The sequence below is a fragment of the Podarcis tiliguerta genome (assembly GCF_965153285.1).
Source record: "Podarcis tiliguerta genome assembly, chromosome: 9".
Taxonomy (NCBI): Eukaryota; Metazoa; Chordata; class Lepidosauria; order Squamata; family Lacertidae; genus Podarcis; species Podarcis tiliguerta.
In genome coordinates, this window is record NC_139542.1 from 40,800,601 (window position 1) to 40,824,056 (window position 23,456).

Here is a 23,456-nt window from a genome sequence, read left to right on the forward strand (position 1 = left end):
TCTGAAGTTGTTTTCAAATGATGTTTAGACTACTTGGTTTTTAATTTACTACTGTATGCCCTTAGTGTATGTGTGCTAAACTCACACCCATGCATACTGATGCATGCAAACAACCTTGTTGCCCAGTATGACTATTTGTCAACTCCTGGGTTAGGATAGCAACTGGTGTCTTGCCTTGTGTTAGTACTGCCAGAATGCTCCTACATATGCTGAGAATTACAGCTTCATGGAGATAGCTGCAGGTTTCATAGATCTCAGCCTTGTGGAAATGGGGCATGGTGTGGAATGAGCACTGCACTGTAGTGGAAGAACGTAAGCAGGGATGTAGAAGGGAGAGACCTGTGGCCCTCCAGGTGTTGCCGGGTTACAGGTATCACCATCTCTGTGTATGAAGCAAGCCATGTACAAAGTGAAGCTTATAACAGCAGTTGGAGAGTAGAACAGGAAACATTACTATATTCATGGAGGAATGCATCAGTGACCATCTCTGGTCAGGCTGCTCAGCGCTTATTTTCAGGGTAGCTCTGTATATTTAGGAGTGGACAGAGAGGATTGAGGCGATTCCATGATCACCAGAATCACTTCACACTTTTGTACAGTGAAAGGATATTTCTAAACCAAGTCCTCATTTCTGCTTCTACAGATCTGAACAAGCTCAGTTATTCTATCTGCTTTGAACATACAAGCAAAATAAAACAATTTGCTTGAGCATTGCAGGCGGTACCTTAATAAGTCATACTCAGAGTAGACCCATTGAAAGCTAATCATTAAGCCCATTGATTTCAATGTGTACTTTACTCAGACACAACCCAGTGTTTTCGCATCATCATTTTCTTGCATCTGTGACTTTCTCCACAGTAGACTTGCATGCATAAAAAGAGCTTCTCCGTTGCAGTTTGGGGTCATATTAGTTTTTCTTTCCTGTAATTAGTCTCATTGCTAACGTGGAGAACCAAATGGAGCAGCAATCTACAACCACAGAACCAAACTTCTGTGTGTTTGCTGTTCCCTTTTCCCTGTGTTTGCTGAATAATCAGAGGGTTCAGAAATCAGTCATTTCATAATCTGTTCACTTGTATTGTGAGAGAGGCTGGTCAAGGCCAAAGCGATTACATCACATGTGTAGACAGCACACTTTCACATGACATCCCATTCCATTCATTGTGACTGGTTAGGTCTTGTGACTGGGTAATGTCTGGATCTTTTGCCAGGTTCTATCCTTTTGAAATGCTAAATATGCTGGGAAAATAAAGACTGAAAGGGGGCGGGGAGAAGGACTGGGCTGGGGGCTTTGATTTTCGCCTTCTCCCCTTTCAAAAACTAGTTCTGCTCATTTTAACATTTTATTTTCCAACTAAACCACTCAAAGTAACATACTCTCCCCTTCAGATTACTCTTTTTCGTTAATCGTGCTGAGTTAACACTGCCGTTCTTTTGCAGCCTCAGGTCAAACGGCCAACATTTAACATAGGTGGAGAGGTCCTCCCTTCCTGATTCCTTCTGATGTTTCCAGGTGGGAATCCTGTTGCATATATTAAAGCCCCATAACCGTTGCTGGGTCCTTGGAAGGTTATTGGCGATAGCTACACACATTCTGGCTGCGATTCTTATATATCAGTTTTCCTCCGTCTGGTACCCTCCATATATCCAGAGGGCATTAGGCTAAGGAAGATGGATATATGATGACTTCCACGCCACCTCTCCATGTTTCCTGTGAAGTTGCCAGCATCCCCTACACAACCACTTTGTGCATGCCATCTGTGCAGTTCTGAGTGCATAATTTCTAAAAGTGTTTTGACTTAAGCTGATCTGGAAGCTCTTATCCCTCATCCCCTGTTACTTGACGGTGGGTCACTGTTACTGTCATTTCTTTTCTATGCTCTGGAACTGAACCCTATCAGAGGACAAGGTTATGCCCAATTTTTGTTCCTTCAGCTGCAGGACCCATATGTCAACCTGAAGTGGACAGCTTGCACGATCATGCCCTATAGAGGCAGATCAGCTGCTGTGCTGAGTGTCCTTTTCTAGTGCAGTTGTGAAATCTTTTTGCTTTGCAATGAGCCATTAGTAACAATAAGAGAACTAAACACCTAGCCACATAGTACCTTTACTCCATAGTACTGTGATTGTGTCATCAAGCTGGACTAGCTGAACTAGTTGAGAGTTCAAATGTAAAATAGGCAATTTAGAAAAGTGTTGATGACCCACTTCCTAAGGGTGGGGGAATTGACATAGTTTGGCTTTTACTTTATGGCGTAAAGCTTTTTGGCTTCTGATACATTCACGCGGGCTTAAAATTACTAGTAGGCTGGCAAGCAGGTGAAGGAGATCATCTCTATGCCTACGTGCTGTTATTAAAAGCTCTCTTGGTGTGATGCCATCACAATATACTACAGGCTGGTTGTGGTGAGCTGTTCAAACTGGTGATGATGAGCATGGGCACAGGCAACATTTGCAGGATTGAAATGTATGGAATCGCATGGAGCTCTAGTATCCGATTTTAGAAGCATTTGAGAGTATCTCAGCGCCCTGAGTAAATCTGATGTACATCTGTGTTCTAGAATCTGGTCCCTCTTCCTTCAGCTGAATTGACAGGTATGCAGTGCACGGGTAACAAAACTTGGTTGCATGTCCATAGACAAATCCTGAATATTACTCAAGATCTCTCTTTTGGAGCTTGAGGTTGTCTTTGCTGTTGTCTTGAGCAGCCTGCGGGTGGAGAGAGAGTTAGTGAGACTTCCCCTTTTTTAAAGTGATCCCATGAATGTCTGCTTATGGAAATATTTTGTGGGAATGTATCTCTCCCCCCCCCCCCAACGCCTAGATTTTATACCCTGGTTCAGCACGGTTGATAAATTTGACTACGGGCATTTCCACCTTAGCAGCATCCTTATTTGGAAATGTGTGATATAAGCGGCACAGCTGCTGTATAACTTATTTCCTGCTGGAAACCAAAATGAAAACATATTAAAACCAGTGTTCAATAATTTGCTAAAACTGCTGCATCTAAATAATACCTTGGGATATGTGTTAGCAAGTTTTGAACACAGTAGGCTTCTGCTTTGAATACACTTAAGCTTTGAATACTCCAGTTCTGTCCTTTCTAGGATTTGCAACTGAACACATGCTTTATTGCTGCTGTTCAGCATCCTTAGCTGGTAACAAAAAGTTAGCTTTGGTGAATGAGCTCATTCAGTTGGCAGTAGATTGCAAGCCATTCCTTTGGTCATGCTGCAATGCTTAGAGAGAGTCTGCCAGCATGAAATTTAAAAATTAGCAATACTCCATTGCTGGTAAAAGGGAAGAAAGCGTAAATGAATTTTGTTGCTTACTTGTTACTTACTTTAATGGTACCATAGAGGCTATGGAACAATACTAAATGTAAGGCTGTGTGGATTTATACTGTGTTCCTGTTATAAAGTATAAATTCTACACGTTGTGATTTTTCATGTCAGTAATTTGGTATGAAGAAGCACCTTGAGTCAGGTGTGCAACTTGCCAGATTTTTAGGAAAGATAGGTGAGAAAGTGGTGGTCAAAACAACTGCTGGAAAATATAGGGAGAGACACATGGCTGGGCGCAATTTGGTATTGTATCAAGTATCTTCTGTATCTTCTTTCTTCTTTGTCGATCACTCGTAGCGGAGTAAGATTGTCTTTCATAAACACTTTTAGCAATGAGTCCGTAAGTGATCCAATTCTGGATCCACACTTCCTTCCACAGTGGGGACATTGGTTTCTGAGCGGGAGTTGATCACGGTGTGGATTTGCCAAGCGTGCCTTCCTCTTAGCACGTTTCTCCCTGGCGTCCTGAGTTCGCTCAATGGTATCTTCTGTATATAGCAAAGTGAGCTACTATATAAAGAGGAAAACAAAGGTTTGGTACCTAGGTAGGTGGTCACTGGTCCATTGTGTCTTTTGCTTGAGTATTGGCCCTAACCTGAAAGACTAAGGGAAGGGAAGGAAAATGGTGGTTGTGTGAAGGCTAGGTTGCAAGAGAGTTCAGTATGTGAATCTATATACCGGTAACATGTTTATTGCTTATGAAGTATTTGAGGTTAGGTAAGGGCTTTTCATTTTATTTTTTTTAAAATGAGGTGCATGAGTGAATTCATAAGTGTCATTAAGCTTCTCTAAGACTGAAAGGGTTTGGATGGTGGTTGTTTTTGTCACAGAACTTTATTCAGAAGAGAGAGCTGCTTCTGGTTACCATGGAAACATATTTTTGGCAGAAAGCAGGAGGCCTTCAGGCAGGACTTCTCCCTGGATTTATTTCAAATAATTTCTAAACCACTTCAAGATAGGATCTCAGAGCGCCTTATGACAAGAAACACAACACAACAGCAGGAGTGTCTCAGTGAGAACAGTATGGTAAAACACTTCATTAAAACATCATCAGCTTAATTCAGGGGCAGTGAAAACTGGCAGCAACTGCCAGGAGATGCCTGGGCAAAGAGACATGCAGTTTGACTTCACCCCCTGAAGCACACTCCATTGTCTCTTGAGACAGACTGATGCCAACAACAACAATATAAAATACAGTGCTAATGTTCCTATTTTCTTGATGTAAGACTGTAATTGTGTTACTGTAGTTTCAAGTTAAACGGGACTGCCACAAAATATTGCAGTGGGGAGTGCTTCTTCAGCTTGGTACTGCAGTCACTTCATTCTATTCCTGCTCCACAGTTCCCCAGTTTCCTTTTATTTCTTTTCATTCTGCACCAGACCAGAACCTTCTATATTCACTGAGCATGCCTTAATTTGGCTGCCTCAGTTCTCCCTGCACCCTGCATCATACCGGGGGTTTTTTACACATGAGGTGCACCTACTTCTACTACATCAAACCTTTTATAGGCAGCTCTCACTTACATCCATAACCATCCCTGGTGACATTTACAAACCCAGACAATAAAGAGGTTACCTGCCACAGAGCAAGAATTTCCAGGACCCTTGGCAAACTACAGTTGCCAGGAATATTGGGGGGGGGGGGGTGGAGAGCCATATGCTTTAAATGTATGGTATGGATCTGACCTTGGAATGACATTTTACATGTCATACCAGAACGTCGTGCAAGAAAAGTGAAACTAAACTCAAACTCAAAACACACTCTTTTGCAAGAGGTCACACAGGTGGAAGCACGAGAGCTGCTACCTACCTATTATAACATTACACAAACGCGTCTGCAGACTCTTGCATAAGTGTTTGCGGAACAATGCTAGAGGCAATTTCCCTACCGTTCATGGGGGGGGGGGGTTTGCATTCAACCTTTGATAGATATGTCTTGTCTCTGGAATCTATTGCCACTTTTGCTACAAGAGACAGCTTAAGGCCGTGTCATGGCTGTACACCTAAGATGAAACCATTTTAGCCTTTTAATGCTCCATTTCCAGTTTTAATATTTGATCAGATAATGCTGCAATGTGATTGCTAAATGTCCGCTCATATTGTGAATTCTCATTAAGTCTCAACTGAAATATCTTTCATTGTAGCAAGCTATAAAAACGAGCTCTTCCATCCTTCTCAATAAACCTTTTTTAAAAAAAATCTTCTCCTTTGAAATGAATATAGTAAGTTGACTCCAGCAATTTTACCAACTCCCAGAGTATAGAAAACAGTGAAGCCATTTCCGGACTTCAGTTTATCATCTATCTCATCGGAGGCAGGATTTCCTAGCATTCATCACCAGTTGAATATGTAAACTCCATAGTGGGGTTTTTTAAATGTTACATGCTGATAAAGTTATAATGTTAAGCATTGTGCCTTTCTTCATTCTCCTTGCACAAAGACTTATGTGCATTGTGCTAGTTGTGACAATTCTATTCCTCTTCATACGTTAGAATAACACCTATACGAGCATGTTAACTTTAGGATGGTGCCAATGGGAGACTATAATAATAATAATAATAATAATAATAATAATAATAATATAACCCTTGTTCTTTTAATCTCATCTAATTATCTAGCACAGCTGTTGCTTAGTCTTCAAATGGCAAGCCATGAAATAACATTTATTAAACAAATCAAAGATCTGGTTCATGTCATCTTCTGTGGCTACTTCTTTCCTTTCCCCCAGAGTCTCCTAAATCCATTTTCACTTGTGGTGCTTTGATGTGGTACATTAATGTTTGTTTTTTTGTTCAGTGGATGATGGTAACTTAAACATTTTGATGCAAAAAGCAGTAGTGTAGTGGAAAATTCTGAAGTGCAGTGATGTTGGTGACAATGCATAGCCATGTCCCCAAAGCTATACCACTTCTAGGACTATAGAACAAATGTGAGCTTCTGACCAATGCAAACATTATAGCTTCTAAAGCAGGGATAGGCAACCTAAGGCAACCTTCTAAAGCAGGGATAGGCAACCTAACCTCAGTCCAGCCCACAAATGGTCTGGGAATCGGCTTGTTTTTATATGAGTAGAATGTGTGCTTTTATTTAAAATGCATCTCTGGGTTATTTGTGGGGGATAGGAATTCGTTCATTATTATTTTTTTCCAAAATATAGTCCGGCCCACCACATGGTCTGAGGGACGGTGGACCGGCACATGGCTGAAAAAGGTTGCTGACCCCTGTTCTAAAGCAACCCAGCTTTTTTCGTACTGTGATCTCCACTTTAACATCTAGCCTGATTAAGAGTTCTGGTGGATTCCAAAGCTTGCACACTATTCTGTGACATTTGTGTTTATCATATTAAAGTGGTTTTGGAGTTTTGAAAAATAAAAGTGGTACTTTAACCCATAGTTTTTTGTGTGCATGGCTATCTATCTATCTATATATATCCTTCTGCTTGGCTTACTTGGTGGATATCTCTCTAAGAAGAATGTACATATTTGGAATGCCAAGGACTGGCAGATAGTGCCCTAGGAGATGCCATCATAATCTCTCCTGTGCTGGTGTTGCATCATCCTTGCCCATCCTTCCTCTGCCACACTTTTGTTGTAAGAGCAACAGCATCATTTTGGGCTTAGTACGCAAGACTGAATGCTGGCCCTCTTTCCTATAGCAGTGCACTGAATTTAGCTGTCTCCTACATCCATCTGTAGGCAAGTTGAGATCCTACCTGCCCACAGACAGTCTCCCCAGAGTGGTACATGCCCTGCTTATCTCCCGCTTGGACTACTGCAATGCACTTTACGTGGGGCTACATTTGAAGGTGACTCGGAAGCTACAACTAATCCAGAATGTGGCAGCAAGACTGGTGTCTGGGAATGGCCGCCGAGACATATAACTCCAGTCCTAAAGGATCTTCACTGGCTCCCAGTACGTTTCCAAGCACAATTCAAAGTGTTGGTGCTGACCTTTAAAGCCCTAAACTGCCTCAGCCCAGTATACTTGAAGGAACATCTCCACCCCCATCGCTTAGCCCAGACCCTGAGGTCCTCCTCCTAGGGTCTTCTGCTGATTCCCTCACTGTGAGAAGTGAAGTTACAGGGAACCAGGCAGAAGGCCTTCTCGGTAGTGACACCCTCCCTGTGGAATGCCCTCCCTTCAGATGTCAAGAAGATAAAGAATTGCACAACTTTTAGAAGACATCTGAAGGCAGTCCTGTATCGGGAGGATTTTAACACATGATGTTTTTATTAGGTCTTTAGATATGCTGTAAGCCACCCAGATTGGCTAGGGAATCCCAGCCAGATGGGCGGGGTATAAATAATAAAATGATTATTATTAGCTGACTACTTTTATCGAAGAGGCGTTTGAGCTGCATCACTGAAACAGTTCTGAAGCAGCACTTTTAATCAAGCTGGTGCTTTCTGGTCATTGAGCAGGTAACAGAAGCAACATTAATCTGTGTGTGTGTGTGTAAGAGAGAGAGAGAGAGAGAGGACCCTAACACTCCTCCACAAACAGGAACATGGAAACTGCTGAACAAACTAGGAAGCACCAGTCAGAAAATGTAGCCAAGCCCATGTATCAGGATGCCAAACCCAGGTGTGGTCAGGAAGACTCAGCTGACCTGTGCCTGCTGTACGGGAAATCTTGGGCAATGACATCAGTTAGTAATGAAGGGCAAAAAATGAAGCTAGTGCAATTGATGACTGTGGGTGCTAATTGTATCTATTACCTGGGCTCTCTGCCGTCACAGAAAGGCTTTGATTTTTAAAATGATACGTTTAAAATACATGGTAGAGGCTTGAGGGAAAGGTGTGGTGGGTTGGGAAGGTAAATGCAGGCACATTAAGGCATAAGGTAGATTTCTGTGTCTGGCAAAGAGCTTTTCAGTTGGTTATGTCCTGGCAGCCTCTCTGCTGAGCACTGTGTTCTTGGAAGTTGGATGCATCACATGGTTCCGTCTGGAACAAGTGCCCTGTGAAATGAGGCATCATCTGAGATGAGGAAGGATGAATGCGAAATGCAATGACTCTGGGCAGAACCCCACCCCTTGTTTGGAAAACAGCAAATGCTTTGGCAAAACAGCTTTGTGCACCAGCAAAGATTAAATGGATGTGGGAAGTTTGGTTCTAGACCTTAATTGTGCTTGCGTTCCATATTGATACATCAAGGAAGACAAAGATCTTGTAATGTAATATATATCACAAGTCTCTCAAGACCTCCAGCTGGGTGTGACTGTGTGTGTGTATGTAGGTGTGTGTGTTTAAAAACAAATCAGACTTGGAACTATTAACCTCCACTTCCCTACTTCTTGTGTAAAAGAATCAATTTGTTTTCATTTACTTGCATGGCTGCCAATCTATTTCTTAAAGAGCTCCTGTACCTTCTAAACCAGTGGTTCCTAACCTTTTTTTGGCCGTGCCCCACCTAAGCACCCCTAAAATCCTGATCCCCCCGACATTTAATTCTTATTATTGAAAAAGTGAACTCCTATGTAGGAAGCCTAATAGGCCACTCACTGTTAATAACTCTCGAATTGCCCCGTTTAAAAATCAAATTGCCCCACATTGGAAACCATAGTTCTAAACTATGATTTATTATTATTTATCGCATTTATATCACTCATTTTTCTCCAAGGAGCTCAAGGTGGTATACATGGTTTTCCCCTTGTCATTTAATCCCCACAACAACCCAGTGAGGTAGGTTAAGCTGAGATGCAGTGAGTGGCCTAAAGTCACCCAATGAGCTTCATGGCTGAGTGAGGATTTGAACCCTGGTCTCCCGGGTCCTAGTCTGACTCTAGCCACTACATCACACTGGCTGTCTAAATATGTGTGTGATAACCCAGGAAATGGTTTTGTTTTTCCCCATTGCTGCATCTTCATGCCAGGAAAATTTATGCCACTTCCATACACATACCCATTCCACAGCTGTTTAAAGGCACAGGAGTCCTGTAAGGTAGGGAAGGAAAGTTGCCAGTTGTCTGTGAGGGAGAGAAGGAAAATTTAACTGCTTCCTGGAGTTGAGCCGGCCACAATTAAATTGTTCGTCTTTAATGTGTCACAAGGTTCTTTGTTTCTGTGCTGTGACCATTGTCTGCTTGCTGGTCAAGCTTAATCATCAGTGAGAGAGGGTTAATGGTCCTGTTGAGTCTTGGTTCCTGGATCCTGTGATCCCATATTAATGTACTGGGATTCAAAGCATCAGTATTAACTATTCCAATAATACATAACAGTTCAGTACACTTTAGAACTGGCAGTCTGCCTTGTGATCCTGAAGGCGTCCTGGTATCGGATTTTCCCTCAGGATTTTCTCAGTTCCACTAGATCATAAGATGAACATCATCCATTCCTCAGAAGGTTTATGGCATACAATGATCTACAAACAAAGTGTCATACAGATAAAGCTCAGGTGGTTTTTTTCTCCCCACAAAGCTGAGAGGAATTTGGAAAATCTAGGATATGCCCTTCTTCTGAAGGTGATTTATATGTAAACAAAGGATCATGAAGGGTTCCTTGGCATTTCTGCAAGAGCTGTAGTAACTGGAGAACTATAAAGATGGAAATGGACATAATTGGATTTTATAACCAGTTATAACTTCTGCATAGCAAAATATTCTAGAGCCCCATCTGAGGAAACTTAGTGTAGCCATCTTTCTGAAGCTAAGCAGGTCTTGATCTGATCAGTGTCTACATAGAAGACACATGCGTTCCATGATGGAAGAAAGGCAGGAAAATCTGTCTATCTCTTGAAAATTATGGGTTGTATCCAACTATGACTGCATTCTCTGACCCAGAAAGAGAGGGGAAGCCCCCCCCCCAGTGCACTTTTCCAAAGGGTCCCCCAAGTTTCTTGAGTACATTTTGGGAGGCATGGTGTGGGGAGTTGCAGAGGGAATGGGAATTTATAGAAATTGCTCCATCACCCCCTACCTCCTTCATGGCAGTTTTTGCTGGAGCAACTATCCTTTTGTGCATAGGCATACATAACTGGTACCCCCCCCCATGTGTCTATACTAGGCATAGGCAAGCTTGGCCCTCCAGATGTTTTAGGACTACAATTCCCATCATCCTTGACCACTGGTCCTGTTAGCTAGGGGTGATGGGAGTTGTAGTCCCAAAACATCTGGAGGGCCGAGTTTGCCTATGCCTGGTCTATACATTTACCAGGCCACTTTTTCCTGTATTGTAGACTCTGTGTGTATCTGATACAACCTATTCAGAAACTAAAAGTTGTTTCCTCCCTGTTGCTTAATTCTTTTGCTGTGATAGCTGAAAATTTCCATCCCTTTAGTTTAGTTCATTAGCAGCATTCTGTTTCCCCCTGTGTAACTCAACCCAGGACTAAAAGTTAGACTCTGTAAATCACATGCCCTCAGTATTTGTGGCTTACAAATAGGCCTTGTGAGAAACTGATAATGCTGCCTCACAGTTAAACAGGTGGGTTACAGTTCAGCAATGCTGGCCTGATTGCTTTCCATTCAATGTGAACTTTGCATCAATGTGATGAGCCCTTTATAGCCCATGCATCTATTGGAATGATAGCATTTATGTTTCTGTTGCTGTGGAAGTCTGTAGGCTTTTTGAATTGTATTCCATTATAGATCTGTTTCTAGTTGTTGCGGTCCTTATACTGTGTGTGCAGTGAGGGGCACATTTTGGTATCTTGCTGCAGCTGTTTCTGAGGACATTGTGAAAGATTCTGTATACCTTTGCTTGTAACTGTTCTGTGAAAAGCAACCAAAAAAATAGTTGGTTGGCATCTGTCTCGGGAGACAGTGGGGGAATGCGCCTTTGGAGGTGAAGTCAAACTATTGGAAGGTTGTAGCACCTTCTGTAGCTGTAGAGACTAATGCAGGAGAGACATGTTTTGCAGCTGGGGCAGATGTGGGGAAAGTATATAATGGAACTAAAGTGTCCTATAATCTGGAGCTAATGGCCATGTTTGCACACCATGTTAAACTAGATTAGTGCAAAGTGAAGGAGGTGTAGCAAACCTCATGCTCATGCCTTCCCCTTCTGTACTCCTGCATGGATTCAAGTTGGCTTGTTTTCAAACTAGCCATAGGTATTAGCAACATTTTGTCATTTTGGACTAAGCAGAAGCCCATTTGTCATTTTGGACTAAGCAGCAGCCCCTTCCAAATTCTTCTGCATGGAAAGAAAGAGAAGGGAGGACACAATAGCCATACTGGATCAAGCCCCAGGCCTATTTGTCTGTTCCCACAGTGGTTAACCAGTTGCCTATGTAAAGCCTGCAAGCTGGATAGTGGCACCCATCCCACTTGTGATTCCTAGCATCTGGTATACAGAGGTGCACTTGCCACTACCCTGTGTGGTTTAGTGCAGCCTTTCTCAACTTGATGCCCTCCAGTTGTTGTCCAATTATAGCTCCCATCTTACCTGGCCATGGGCCATCCTGCCTGTGGCCGGTGGAAGTTGTAGTCCCAACAGCATGAAGTGCTGACTTTATTCCTTAAGTTCCATTCTGTCCATTTGTGCCAGAGGCAAAAGCAATAATGGATCTGAAATAAATCTGCAGTGTTGCTCCATTGACTTAAAACACTGGTTGTGTTTGACTGTAACTTAAGTGTAAAGGGTCGGGAGGGGAGTGTCTCTTAGAAATCTCTTCAGGCCTTCAAAATTTTCCTGTGCTCTTTAACCAGCCCCTGTGTGTTGATCATCATCTTGCACTATATGGGAATTGCTTGCAATATTATCAGCACTAGAAGGCAAACATTCTAAGGGGTGGGAGGTAGGGAGGTCGCTGTCCCTTCCTTTGTGTTAATCATTCCCTACCGATAACCTGTGGCATTGGTGACAGGTTCCTGTTTGCATTGGAAGTGATGGTGCTGAGACACAAGGTTGCTAAGAGCTGTCAGATGACACTTGCTCACATGAGCCCATTAGGAGGGTGTTGCAGCCAGTTTTAAAACAAGTTTGCAACTAGGGAGTCAGTGAGAAAGCAACCTCTCTCTCTATATCCAAGGCCATCTGGTTAGGTCTTGTGATCAAATAATTGCTAGCTACAGAAGCATACCAGGAAGCAAGATAGTCATAGCTCTTACTAGCTACTGCATCTGACAGCAAATTGGTTGGATTACTAGGATATACAAGTTGTGCTTATTTCTTTTTTTGAAATTAAATTATGTAGTGCATTGTGAGCCTTTGGAATAGAGAATATTTACAGGCATGATGCAGCAAGGACCACTCCTTTAAAGAAAGAAGACGACAACAAAGAAGAAGAAGGAAACCCAAATGAATGCTGTTCAATTCTTGGTTGAATCCCCCCCCCCCCTCAGTGAGAAAGTTTATAACCAATAGATACTGAACTGTAATGAAGGACCCTAGGTAGATCACTCTTCAATACACACTGGCTACTTCAAAGAAGTGATGAAAGTGTGTTTGTGTAAAAGAGAGAGGGAATATCTGTGAGCTCAACATGTGTGGAGGCCCGCCAAAGACGTCAAACAGCACAGGGGACCAGACTGAAAAAGGAAGAGAGATTTGTGGTTCCTCTACCGCACTGGAGAACAGCTTTTCAAAGGCAAGGTTGAATAAGGCTAAGAAACCACTTGTGGTGGGAAAGAGTTCCAATTATTCAAAGGGAGTATCTGGAAAGCTATCAAAAAGGTAGGAAAGCTTAATTCAAAAACTGCATTTGGGTGGGGTAGGACTTTGAGACTATGTGTTCTAACTTGCATAGGAGAAAAGTAAGACTTATCCTAAAAAGGGGCATCACAGTTTTAGCCAATTGACCTTTCTTCCAGGGAATCACTTGACAGTTACCCTTAATATCTTAACTATATTGGATGCTAACAAATTATTGTGCAGGTTAGTTGGAATCTAACCAACCGAGAGAAGGAAGTGTTTGACTGAAATGTTGTCCCTGCGTTGGTTGTGTATATTAAGATAAGGAGATTGAAAAAGGATTCTCCATGTGTGGCCCTATGAGCTACAGATGTGGTTTACCAATAAAGTGCTAGCAATAAGTGAAATTCTTTAAAGTTTACAATTTGAATAGGTTCCTCAAAAGGCATGTAAAACAGACTGATTTTATACCTTCAGCACTTCACCATTTAACAAAATTAATGTACCGCTTGCTTGTCAATCGAACCTCTAAGCAATTTACAAAAAGATAAAGCAAGCCTGAAAATAAAGAAGAAATTTTAAAAATAAAAAACCTTTAAAATAAGTGGGAAAATATTAAAATACATGTTTGTCTAAAATAAAATGTTTTCAGCGGGTGCCAATAGGAGTGCAGTGAAGATGCGAGATAGTTCCGAAGAGTAGGTGTTGCCATGCTAAAAGATATATTTTCTTTCAAGTGTGGAATGGATATTCTGTGGCACCTATAAAGTGGCAATGAAGCAGTAGGGTGGGCATACGTTGGTAGGTCCAGAAACCTAGTTCGATTTGTCTTTTGAACCTCTGAAGTTGATGTTTTCCATGAAGGTGGGTTGTATGTGTTCAGCCAGGTAGACAAGCAACTTGGAAAAAGAGGCAGATTTCCACTTTCCTGTAGTAATAAATATTGCAGTACAAACCCATAGTTATGTTCAGAAACTCAAACGCCCAGGAAGGGAGAGGGCAGGTTGGTGTTAGAAGTGTGTTCAGTGGCTAAAGAACTGCAGTCCTTTTCAACATGTAGATAATTTTGTCACCCGAGAACAGTGTTTGGTGACCTTTCCTTAGCACAGAGCTGGATGTCTTGCAGATACTGAGCATGTATGGTATACTATTGAAAGAAACAGATTTTGACTTCTCTCTTATTGTTAAAATCTGTTGGCGGAATCAAGGAGTTCAGCCACCTGTGAGATTCTAAGCCAGGGATGCGAGAGTCTGTAGCACATCTGGATGTTGCTGGACTACAGCTCCCATCATCCCTGACTGGAATCATCATGTTGACTGGAACTGATAGAGTCTGGCAGCAACATCTGGAGAAGCTGCAGATTTCCCACCCATCTTGGGCCATTGACAAAGAGGAGTGTATAAGCTGGTACTCTTTGCTGGCTTCTTGTAATATGCGCAAACATTTTAGGATTGCTAGCCTATAGAAAGCAAAAAGTTTAATAAACATTACTTTAAATGTTTTCCTTCTGGCTAAGGAAAGGTACCCATTTCCCCCTTCCTCAAAGATATGGTATATCTTTCTTTTTTTTTTTTTTAAGTTTTAAAATCCTACTTTTTAAAGCGCTTTTGGGAGAGAACCAAAACTTTTGCATGCTCAGGATAAATTAACGTTGCCTAATAGCATGTGTTCTCTCTCTACCCTGTAGGTGTGGTCTAGCTGGGTCAGGGCTGTACTGAATTGAAACTATGATACATAAGGGAAGCCTCTGCAAGAAAATGCATATCTCTATGTTGCAACAGCAAAGCACTGTAGCAGCCCTTTCAAATATTTCCATGTGCTCTAAAGTCTTGTGCATTTCAAAAGTGCAGGGTGGCAATGCCATGTGATTCAAGTACAGTACTGGCAAACAGATCCAAGTTCTGTTTTCATTGGAAACTTAAAAGAGCACATTTGAACCCAAAAGATAATCAACAATTCTTCCTAAAAATGCATAACAAGGAATACACAAGTTGGTCTTACCTGTTAAAATGGTAAACTACTTTTAGAAGACACATCTACTTATTTCTTACCTATTTGAGTTCATTAGAGCTCTTTGTTGCTAATACCGGGTAAGATAAGTTTAATAGTAGTGGTCAGATTTCAGGTTGCTTGATAATGCATATAATGTGAGAGCCCTCCTGTTGGTTTTTTTAACTGTATGAACAAGCTGAACTGTATGTCATAGATTTGCATGAAATGATGGATAGTGGAGGAACTGGTAATTGGCATCTACAATAGAAGAGACAGCTATGACTCTTCCGTATATGCCAGTAAACCATATGTAACAATTTCTCTATGCATAATAGAAAAAAATGGTAATACGCATCTACTCTTGTTATCCTGCCTCCAAACACACAAGGAAGCATTTGTCAGAAGGGAAAGAGAATGTTCTACCTATTAACCTGGGGTAGCCAGATGTCAAGTATTTTCTTCCTGCCTGTGGGCTGGACTTAGTGAATGTCCAGTATCCTCTCTGATTGGATGCTGATACTTTGCTCCCTGTCCTGAATTCAGCTATTTAAAAAAAGAGTTTGATTTGTGGCTACACCTCTTCCCTGGCAGAATCGGACCTTGGCATGCTGAAGGATGCTTAAGTGATTTTTATATGTGTTCAGGTAGAATTTTAAGGTTGTTGTTTTTGTAATCCAGGTCTTAAGGGTTACCTAGACAATATTGTTGTGTGGTTTTTCTTTCTTCCTTTTAAGGCAACCTGCAATTTCTCTTGAATGGTTTATTAAGGGTCTTAAATTAGAAACCTGGAGTTGAGTAATGAGGTTTGGTATGTCTCGCCACACAGACTGTCCCGGCTAATACTAGGGTTAGGGTTAGCTGTGGCTTTCCAGTTAACTCCTGTATATACTACTGTGGCCGTCCCACATTAATACTGAACATTACATGTAGGCATGTATGTGGTGTTTCCTGCTTGGCAGGGGGTTGGACTCGATGGCCCTTGTGGTCTCTTCCAACTCTATGATTCTATGATTCTATGGAGATGTATGTGGTATTCCTATAAGTTGGAAAGCGACTCTTCAGAATTTTCCGTCTATACTTACATTAACTCTTCATCAGACTAAATGAAAATGTAACAGAGTCACACATGTACAGAATGCAAACTTTTCTTTTTTCCTTGGTTTAGTTACTTTAGCCAACCTTATTTATTTATGAGCACTTTTTGAAACCGGGGTTGTTGTTTTAAAGTGCATTTGACCCCACAGGGGGTTTGACTTAACTTTTGAAATGGCTCGTGATGTAATACCCAACAGTTCTGCTACCTTTTCAGTGTGAATGTATGAAGAACATTTGTGGCTTTAACATTCACAAGACCACGCCATGGAAAAAGTCTCTTGAATAAATGGCTACTTATTGTCATTCCTTCTTGTATTTACAATTCACAGCTGGTCCTCTTCAGGGTTTGACCTAAATGAAATTCGCTTGATAGTCTATCAAGATTGTGAGAGGCGGGGCAGACAGGTCTTGTTTGACTCCACAGCAGTCCACAAAATTGATGAGACAACAGTTCAGGTATGGGTTTTGTTGTTTCTTCCTTTTATCCAGCCATAAATGACCACAATTTTTTAAAATCACAATTATAATAATATTTATTTATATCCCACCTTTACTTAAGGCTTAAGAATACAAACATCACCATTCTTTTCTCTTTGTTTAGGTCTCAGTGGAAAATTAGCCTCTTGCCTGCCTGAGATCTTTCCCTCTTCCTGCTACTCCACACTTTTGCCTCTAGGTGTACGTAGACTTGGTTGTCTACACAGGTCTATATGCAAACTCCGGCTGCATACACGCCATGTATTTAACGCATACGGCTTCGCCCCCCCCCCCCAATCATGGGAACTGTAGTTTTTCCTCCCACTGAGCTGCAGTTCCCAACATGTTTAACAAACTACAGTTCCCAGGATTCTCTGCAGCGGAAGCTATATGCTTAAAACATATGGTTTGCAATGCATCTGGCTCTATGATGTCATCTTGGAATAAAAGCTCATTTTGAATACAGTTTACACACAAGGCTCAGCTTTGGCTAATTGATGTAAATTACTTCTGTCCATTCCAGCCGTGGTTTCCATTTCACTCCTCACTTCGCTGGGCTTTTTTCTCCTGAACTCTTTAAAAAAGAGTCTTCAGAGCAGCAACAACCAAACGTACAGGTTGAGCCAACTTCCCATTAGGTTTGTTTATCTGGAAGCCTAGGCTGGCTACTTGCACGTAAAAAGCAGAGCTTAATCATGAAGTACAGCTAATGAATTCTGTTCCAGGCTTTTCCTGTGGGTGGCCCACAGGCAAACGCATTACAGAAGGCTTTTCTCTCCCTACCCCCCTTGTCAGTAGCTTGTGTCAAACACATGACAACCAACAATTTTGCTCTTTCCCTAATGACAGTCACATTGGGGGATTAGATTAACAGCCCTTAAATAAATGTAGTACAAAGCAAAATCTCTTACAAAAGGAATGTAAATAGGTGGTTTGAATGTGCAAAAAGCCTGTGTGCTTTATGGGGGCAGATAAGGAGTAGGTGTGAGGCTGGGGAGGAGAAAACCCTGTTATGCTCCTGATTTTAATGAGTTCGGGGGTTTTTTATTGACCTACTAAAACCAATGGCTTGTTGGACTCGCTCTTACCTCAAGGAGCATGTGGCAATGAGCTCATCTCCCCACTCCCAGCCCCTCACAGCCCTGCTAATCAATGAGTTTAAACTAAAAGAATAAATTAGGCCCCAATCTGCATTATATGTTCAAAAGAGTATTCTACCACTTTAAACAGCCATGGCTGTCCCTCACAAGAATCCTGGGAAGTTTGAGAAAGGTGCTGGGAGTTGCTAGAAGACCCTTATTCTCCTCCCAGAGCTACAATTCCCAGAGTTCCCTGGGAAGAGGGGTTGATTGCAGGGGCATAGCATTTGGCGGGACACACTGGGGTTGTCAGCCCAGATGCACCACTTTGTGGCAGCACAGTAATGAGGCACCCCCCCCCCATGCAGGGCTCCCTGTCCCACCCTGCCTGCCACTGGAGGTCTCTGGGCCCTGTAGCCTGGGCTGGCCTTGACGCCATGAAGAGTTAGTCCTCAGAACATGGGCTTTGTGTGTAAATAGAAGACAGGAAAGGTTTGGGGGTCTGAGCGCAACGAAAGTGCTTGGTTGTATTGAGGAAAGTGAAACCAGAAAAGTCCAGTTCATATACTGCAGCCTTTGGCTGCCTGGTGCCCTACAGATGTTGGGACTACAACTCCCATCAGCCTCAACGAACATCTGGCTGGGATGATGTCATTTGAGAGTGCAACAACATCTGGAAAGCACCCAATTAGCAGATCAGGAAAACAGCCATGACCAGGATTAATAGTGCAAGTGGATCCATTTTAACATGGAGACAATGTTTTCTGCACTGAAATGCCCCTGGGTTCCTTAGAAATTATGAGGATTCTGCATTACCATGAATTAATATATTTCCTCCTATAGGATGCTTCTGGGAAGACTTGGGGCAAGGGCTGCCAAACAACTGGTGGAGCCAGTGCAGCTTCTCCCTGCAGTTCTTCAATGGACAGTAGGCAGAACGTCGGTGAAGACATTCCTAAGTATCAGGTAACCTGAACATGAGAACTGGCATCTATACATACCCCCAAGGCAACTGAATCGAAAACCAGATTTGTCTTACGTTTTGCCACATATCTGGTAAGGAATTACTTTCCATTTGGCCTGGAGGGATAAATCCTCACCATCTATTTATGTAATGAGGGCCTTAATGCCCTTGCCAAATTCAAAAGTACTTTCTGTAAACACCAATTTTAGATACTTAAAAAGGCATTTGGATGGCATGTATCAATTTGTATGTATAAATTAAGATGGATGCTTATTCCCTTCTTTATTTTCCTCCCTTTTTTCTTTAATACATTTGCATTTTTAAAAAAGCAGTTAAAAAGAATAGCTTTACAAGTTGCATTGCCCTGAAAATGGCTAAATTCTCACTAGAGCTGCTGTCTGAAGAGGAAGGAGTATAAAATGCTTAGTACATTTTAATTCTGCATATCCCATGTTTGTTGTAAAGCAGCTTCTTTAAACTAAAAATGGTATGGATTTTATGTGAATGATGAAATAGACATGCAAAACAAAATCAATGGGGGGGAGGAAAAATAAACAAATGAAATTTAGTATATTATACGTATTGGTGCTTTAAAATCCCAAACATATATATCTTTTTGTTTCAATAGACCTTCTTTTGCTCCATGATCTCGTACATATCCTTTGGGGGGGTGTTAAATTGGGGCAGCTAAAAATGTATTCAAAATCAGGTTGTAATATGATGTCCCCCATTTTCACTCTGCCTGCTTTTAGTAGTGGCTGTGCAGAATTGGTAGAACTTTGGTAATTCAGTAATCTATGCCTGTTGTGTTTTCACTTGCTTGTGTTAATACTTCATTGGGACTCAATGTACTACAACGGTACAACTCAAAAGCTGCTTGGTTTAGAAAGCAGCATATGGCAAAGTTTGCGAAAGCAACTGTTTTTCCTTCCTTACTTCTAGTACACCAGGCCAGCTTCTGATGTCAACATGTTGGGAGAGATGATGTTTGGTTCAGTAGCAATGAGTTACAAAGGCTCTACACTGAAGATCCACTATATACGGTGAGCTAATGCCTCCAGTTCCTTCTTGTTGTCATGGAGTTCTTACTGGAACAGCTGAATTATTAGTTTTATTGTTTATCCTTTCAGCTCTCCTCCGCAGCTTATGATGAGTAAAGTTTTCTCTGCCAGAGTAGGCAGCTTCTGTGGAAGTGCAAATAGGTGAGAGCATCTTCCTTTCTCGCTTTTACTGTTTTCAGATTCAGATTTTCAAGGGGGAGGCAGTTCTCACTCAACTCAGTATTTTATTTTTTTGAAAAATCCTGCCTTGGTAATCATAAACTAAGAGTGCAACACCGTAAATTATTTTTGTGTGGTTGAGGCACAGGTGTCAAGTCCTATGAGACTCAACTGTAAATTTAGGGGGTTTGGCATCAGAATTCACAATAAGCAGCTAGAAGTGGCTATGTAAAGATAACTAAGTTCTTAAAAGTGGAGGGATTCACCATTTGGTGTAGAGGAATAAGAAACTCCTGTGCACATGGTCACCACTTCAAGTTGTGGTGGTGTTACTTAGTGTTATAGCCAACAAGAGCCTTCTGTCAGTGCAAAGATTTACACTTGGGTAGTGGACTTTCCTTTCCTCACTTCTTACTCCCACAAATCTGCTCTGCAGAGTTGGGTGGACCCCCAGAACAGAGGGTGAGCTGGAACAGAGGAGAGCAAGGGAAAGTTATGTTGTGCAAACACAAATCCTTACGTTGTTGGAGTGAATTACTTAGTGCTACTTGGGATGCAACCTAGAGATCTTGACTTTTTCCCATTGCAGTGCTGCCTGCTGTGTGGGAGTGAAATCGATGCTATCTTACATAGGTTTAGAAATCTCTTTATGATCATGGATAGCCAATTGCCGGGGTTCAGGGAGGGCAGCATGGGGAGGAAGTGCTCAATGGCAACTTAATCCATCTTTCTTGGACGGATGTTTCTTTCACAGCTTGCAAGGTAGCTTTGAATACATGAATCAAGAACCCAGTTTAGCAAGACTGAACTCTAATCCAAATAGTTTGGGCCCCTACCACAGTGGAAGTAACCTGGGTAAGTACATTCAGCGGTTTAATTATTTGTGTGCGCCACAAGTTTTGGTTCGTGGTCTGTTACATTTCCATGTAATCTGATTTTGTTTTGTTTTGTATGTTTCTTGTGTTGCTGCCTTCTAGGTGTATTGCAGCTGTGTAGCAACAAACTGCTGCATGGTGTGGCTGAAGGGGGGCCTCTCTGGCTCACCCGGAGTGCTTCCTTCTTTGCAGGTTTGTGTGCAGCGTCGAGCACAGGGTGGTGCACCTGTACATGCCCCTCTAGCTAGCTCCTGGTGGAAATCTCCTGGCATGGGATCAATAACTCCTCTCCACAAATGGACTGGGCTGAGGAGGTGGTGATGGTGGTAGCTCTAAAATATCCAACAAGAGATCATCTAAAGCAGGTGTGGGGAATCTGTGGCCCTCCTGATGTTGTGGGAGTCCAACTCCCATCAGCCTCACCCAGTGTGGCCAGTGGTCAGGGATCAGGACCATCCGACTTGGTGTGGGCGGAGACAGGGCAATAGCCTCCCAGCAGTGGAGTCATAACTACTTCCCAGGAGGGGGACACACAGTGGTGAAGGTGGGAGTACCGAATTGGTTTTGCTGGGGTATCCACAGCACACCGTCCTTTGCCAACCCTAGTAAGCAGCAGTGACACTGATGCCGGGAGGCTGCGGCTGTGCGCCACTGGCTGAGCGGTGCAATCGGAACACAGGAGACCATTGCTCCTTCTAGCTCAGTATTGTCAACACTGACTGGCAGCTGCTCTCCAGGGCTTTGAGCAGAAGCCTTACCTGGAGATGTTGGGGGTTGCACCTGATACCTTTTGCATGCAAGGCAGATGGCTCTACCACTGAGCCATGGCTTTTGGCCAACATCTGGAGGGCTGCAAGTTCCTCACGCTGTCCATGTAGCATCCTCAGGAATGTGTTTCCCTGCTGGTCGCACTTCATAGCGCCATATTTATTCCCAGATGACAGAGCCCTTCCAGTTTTGAGAAGAGTTGTTTTTTCCAAGTTAATCATTTGCTGGTGTGTTCTGTTAATTTTCTCACCTGTAATAATGTTGGAGTGGTTTCTCTCTTCCCCCCCTCTCTATCTTCCCATGCCCCCACATGGTAAAGTCACCTAAATGCCACCGAATAAGCACTGTTAATTTTATAGCGGAAGTGCTGACCTTTTGGAAGAGTGTGATCAAGGGAATCTGAGTTAATCTAAACATGGGTCACAAATTTTGCATGCCCTCTAATCAATCAATCTTCTTTGCTTAATGTTGGGAATTTATGGAGCTACAACTGCTGTTCAGCCTAGCATTGGGAGCCATCTGAAGACAGATATTTGTCATTTGTGTGTGTTATCATTTTAAAGCATTTTAAAGTTTGTGTTACTTCCTACTAGCATGTTACATAGGAAACTTAAACTAATGCCACGATAAATTCATTTAAATTTGTGTGTGTGAGTGTGTTGCAACAGAGCAATATAGTAGTTAACATTACATAAGCTACTCATTTAAAAAAAAATCACCTATTTTCACATATTCTCTTTTCAGAGTTACCAGAGATCAAATTAATTGACAGTATTATACACACACATGTACACACACACATGTGTGTATGTGTCTATGAGTATGTTGAGTTTAGCAGGACTGTGATGCATCCTTTCTTTTTTTTAATCAACATATACCGGAAGTAGGGTCTGTTTCTCCAAGACATTGCCCTTGAAATTGGGATACAAAACAGCTCTAGTCTACACAGATCTTTTGTCCTCAGAAAAAGGAGTTCCATACTTGTTCAAACCACTCCTGGCTTCATAGGTGCTATCTAGGCAACTTAAGGTTTTTTTCTTACCCAGGCTTTCTTCCCCCAGCCATGCTATGCCATGGAGTCCATTCCCTTCCCCCTACCCCATGAGAACAGAGAGTGGGTAAATTTCTGTAGCCTTGAGCCAACTGTGGTCATGTACGCTGGAAGGTCCATGTTCTAAACTGCATGGAGAGCATACATTAGAAAAATAGAAGTTCAGCCTGCTATGAAGGAAGGGTGTGGCAGCAATGATAACTGGCAGTAGGAGTAGGGAGGTCTCCCCCATTTTCTCCCCTTCTGGTAATTGCAGCGAGGAGAATGCCTGAAGGGAGATTTTGTTGTTTTCAAACTGAAAATATGTCCCTTCATTTCTCAGTGTCTTCAGAAGCATGAAAACCTCTATGGGAACTATAATTATAACACCATGTCAGCTATTAGGCAACTGTTTGCACAACAGTGCTAATGGCTATTTTCCTTCCAATCAGCGTTCCAACCTGATAACACTAACAAACTAGTTGAAGTCAGACTAGGATTTCAGACAAAAGACATATGATTTGTTGGGTCTCTGGACCGTAATAAAGATTGATTGACAAAAGACTGCTTTGATAAACTTGCAGGATCAATAGTATGTATGTTAAAGCAGACTTGACTAATTTTAAGCCTGCGATTGTGCCCTCCTTGCCCCCTCCTTGTCACTCTTGAGGCATTTGCTCTGGAGATTTGAGAAATATCACTGTTGAATTGAAACTGCTGCTTGTGTGGCCCTGTTTTAAAAGCAGGTGAGAAATAGGATGCCTGTTAAATCTCCTCCGTTTCCCCCCCTTTCAGCGCACAGCACACCTGTTGACATGCCTAGCAGGGGGCAGAATGAAGACAGAGACAGTGGCATCGCCCGATCAGGTATATCACTCCTCTCTGCTGTACCAACCAAACGTGGCAAAGAAATTTTTAGTGACATGTGAGCCACCAGTTCCAGATTTCATCACACTTGATATGGCACTCTTATGAACCCTGATACTGTGTTAAAAATGGAAATGTATGCTCATTAGTTTCTTATTCTAGGAGTATT

The 23,456-nt window shown here is 42.2% G+C and overlaps 1 protein-coding gene across 2 annotated transcripts in view; it reads left to right on the plus strand.

The window, feature by feature from the left end:
* Window positions 1-23,456, plus strand: part of FNIP2 (folliculin interacting protein 2) — a 44,388-nt gene that overhangs the window by 2,001 nt on the left and 18,931 nt on the right. Inside the window, exons 2-8 of one of the 2 annotated variants that reach the window (XM_083457101.1) lie at window positions 16,337-16,463; window positions 18,407-18,529; window positions 19,470-19,570; window positions 19,658-19,729; window positions 20,502-20,602; window positions 20,725-20,814; window positions 23,216-23,287. In XM_083457101.1, coding sequence (XP_083313227.1) covers window positions 16,337-16,463; window positions 18,407-18,529; window positions 19,470-19,570; window positions 19,658-19,729; window positions 20,502-20,602; window positions 20,725-20,814; window positions 23,216-23,287 — 686 coding nt within the window. The remainder of the gene's footprint in view (window positions 1-16,336; window positions 16,464-18,406; window positions 18,530-19,469; window positions 19,571-19,657; window positions 19,730-20,501; window positions 20,603-20,724; window positions 20,815-23,215; window positions 23,288-23,456) is intronic. The other variant, XM_083457102.1, reaches the window with a different exon arrangement.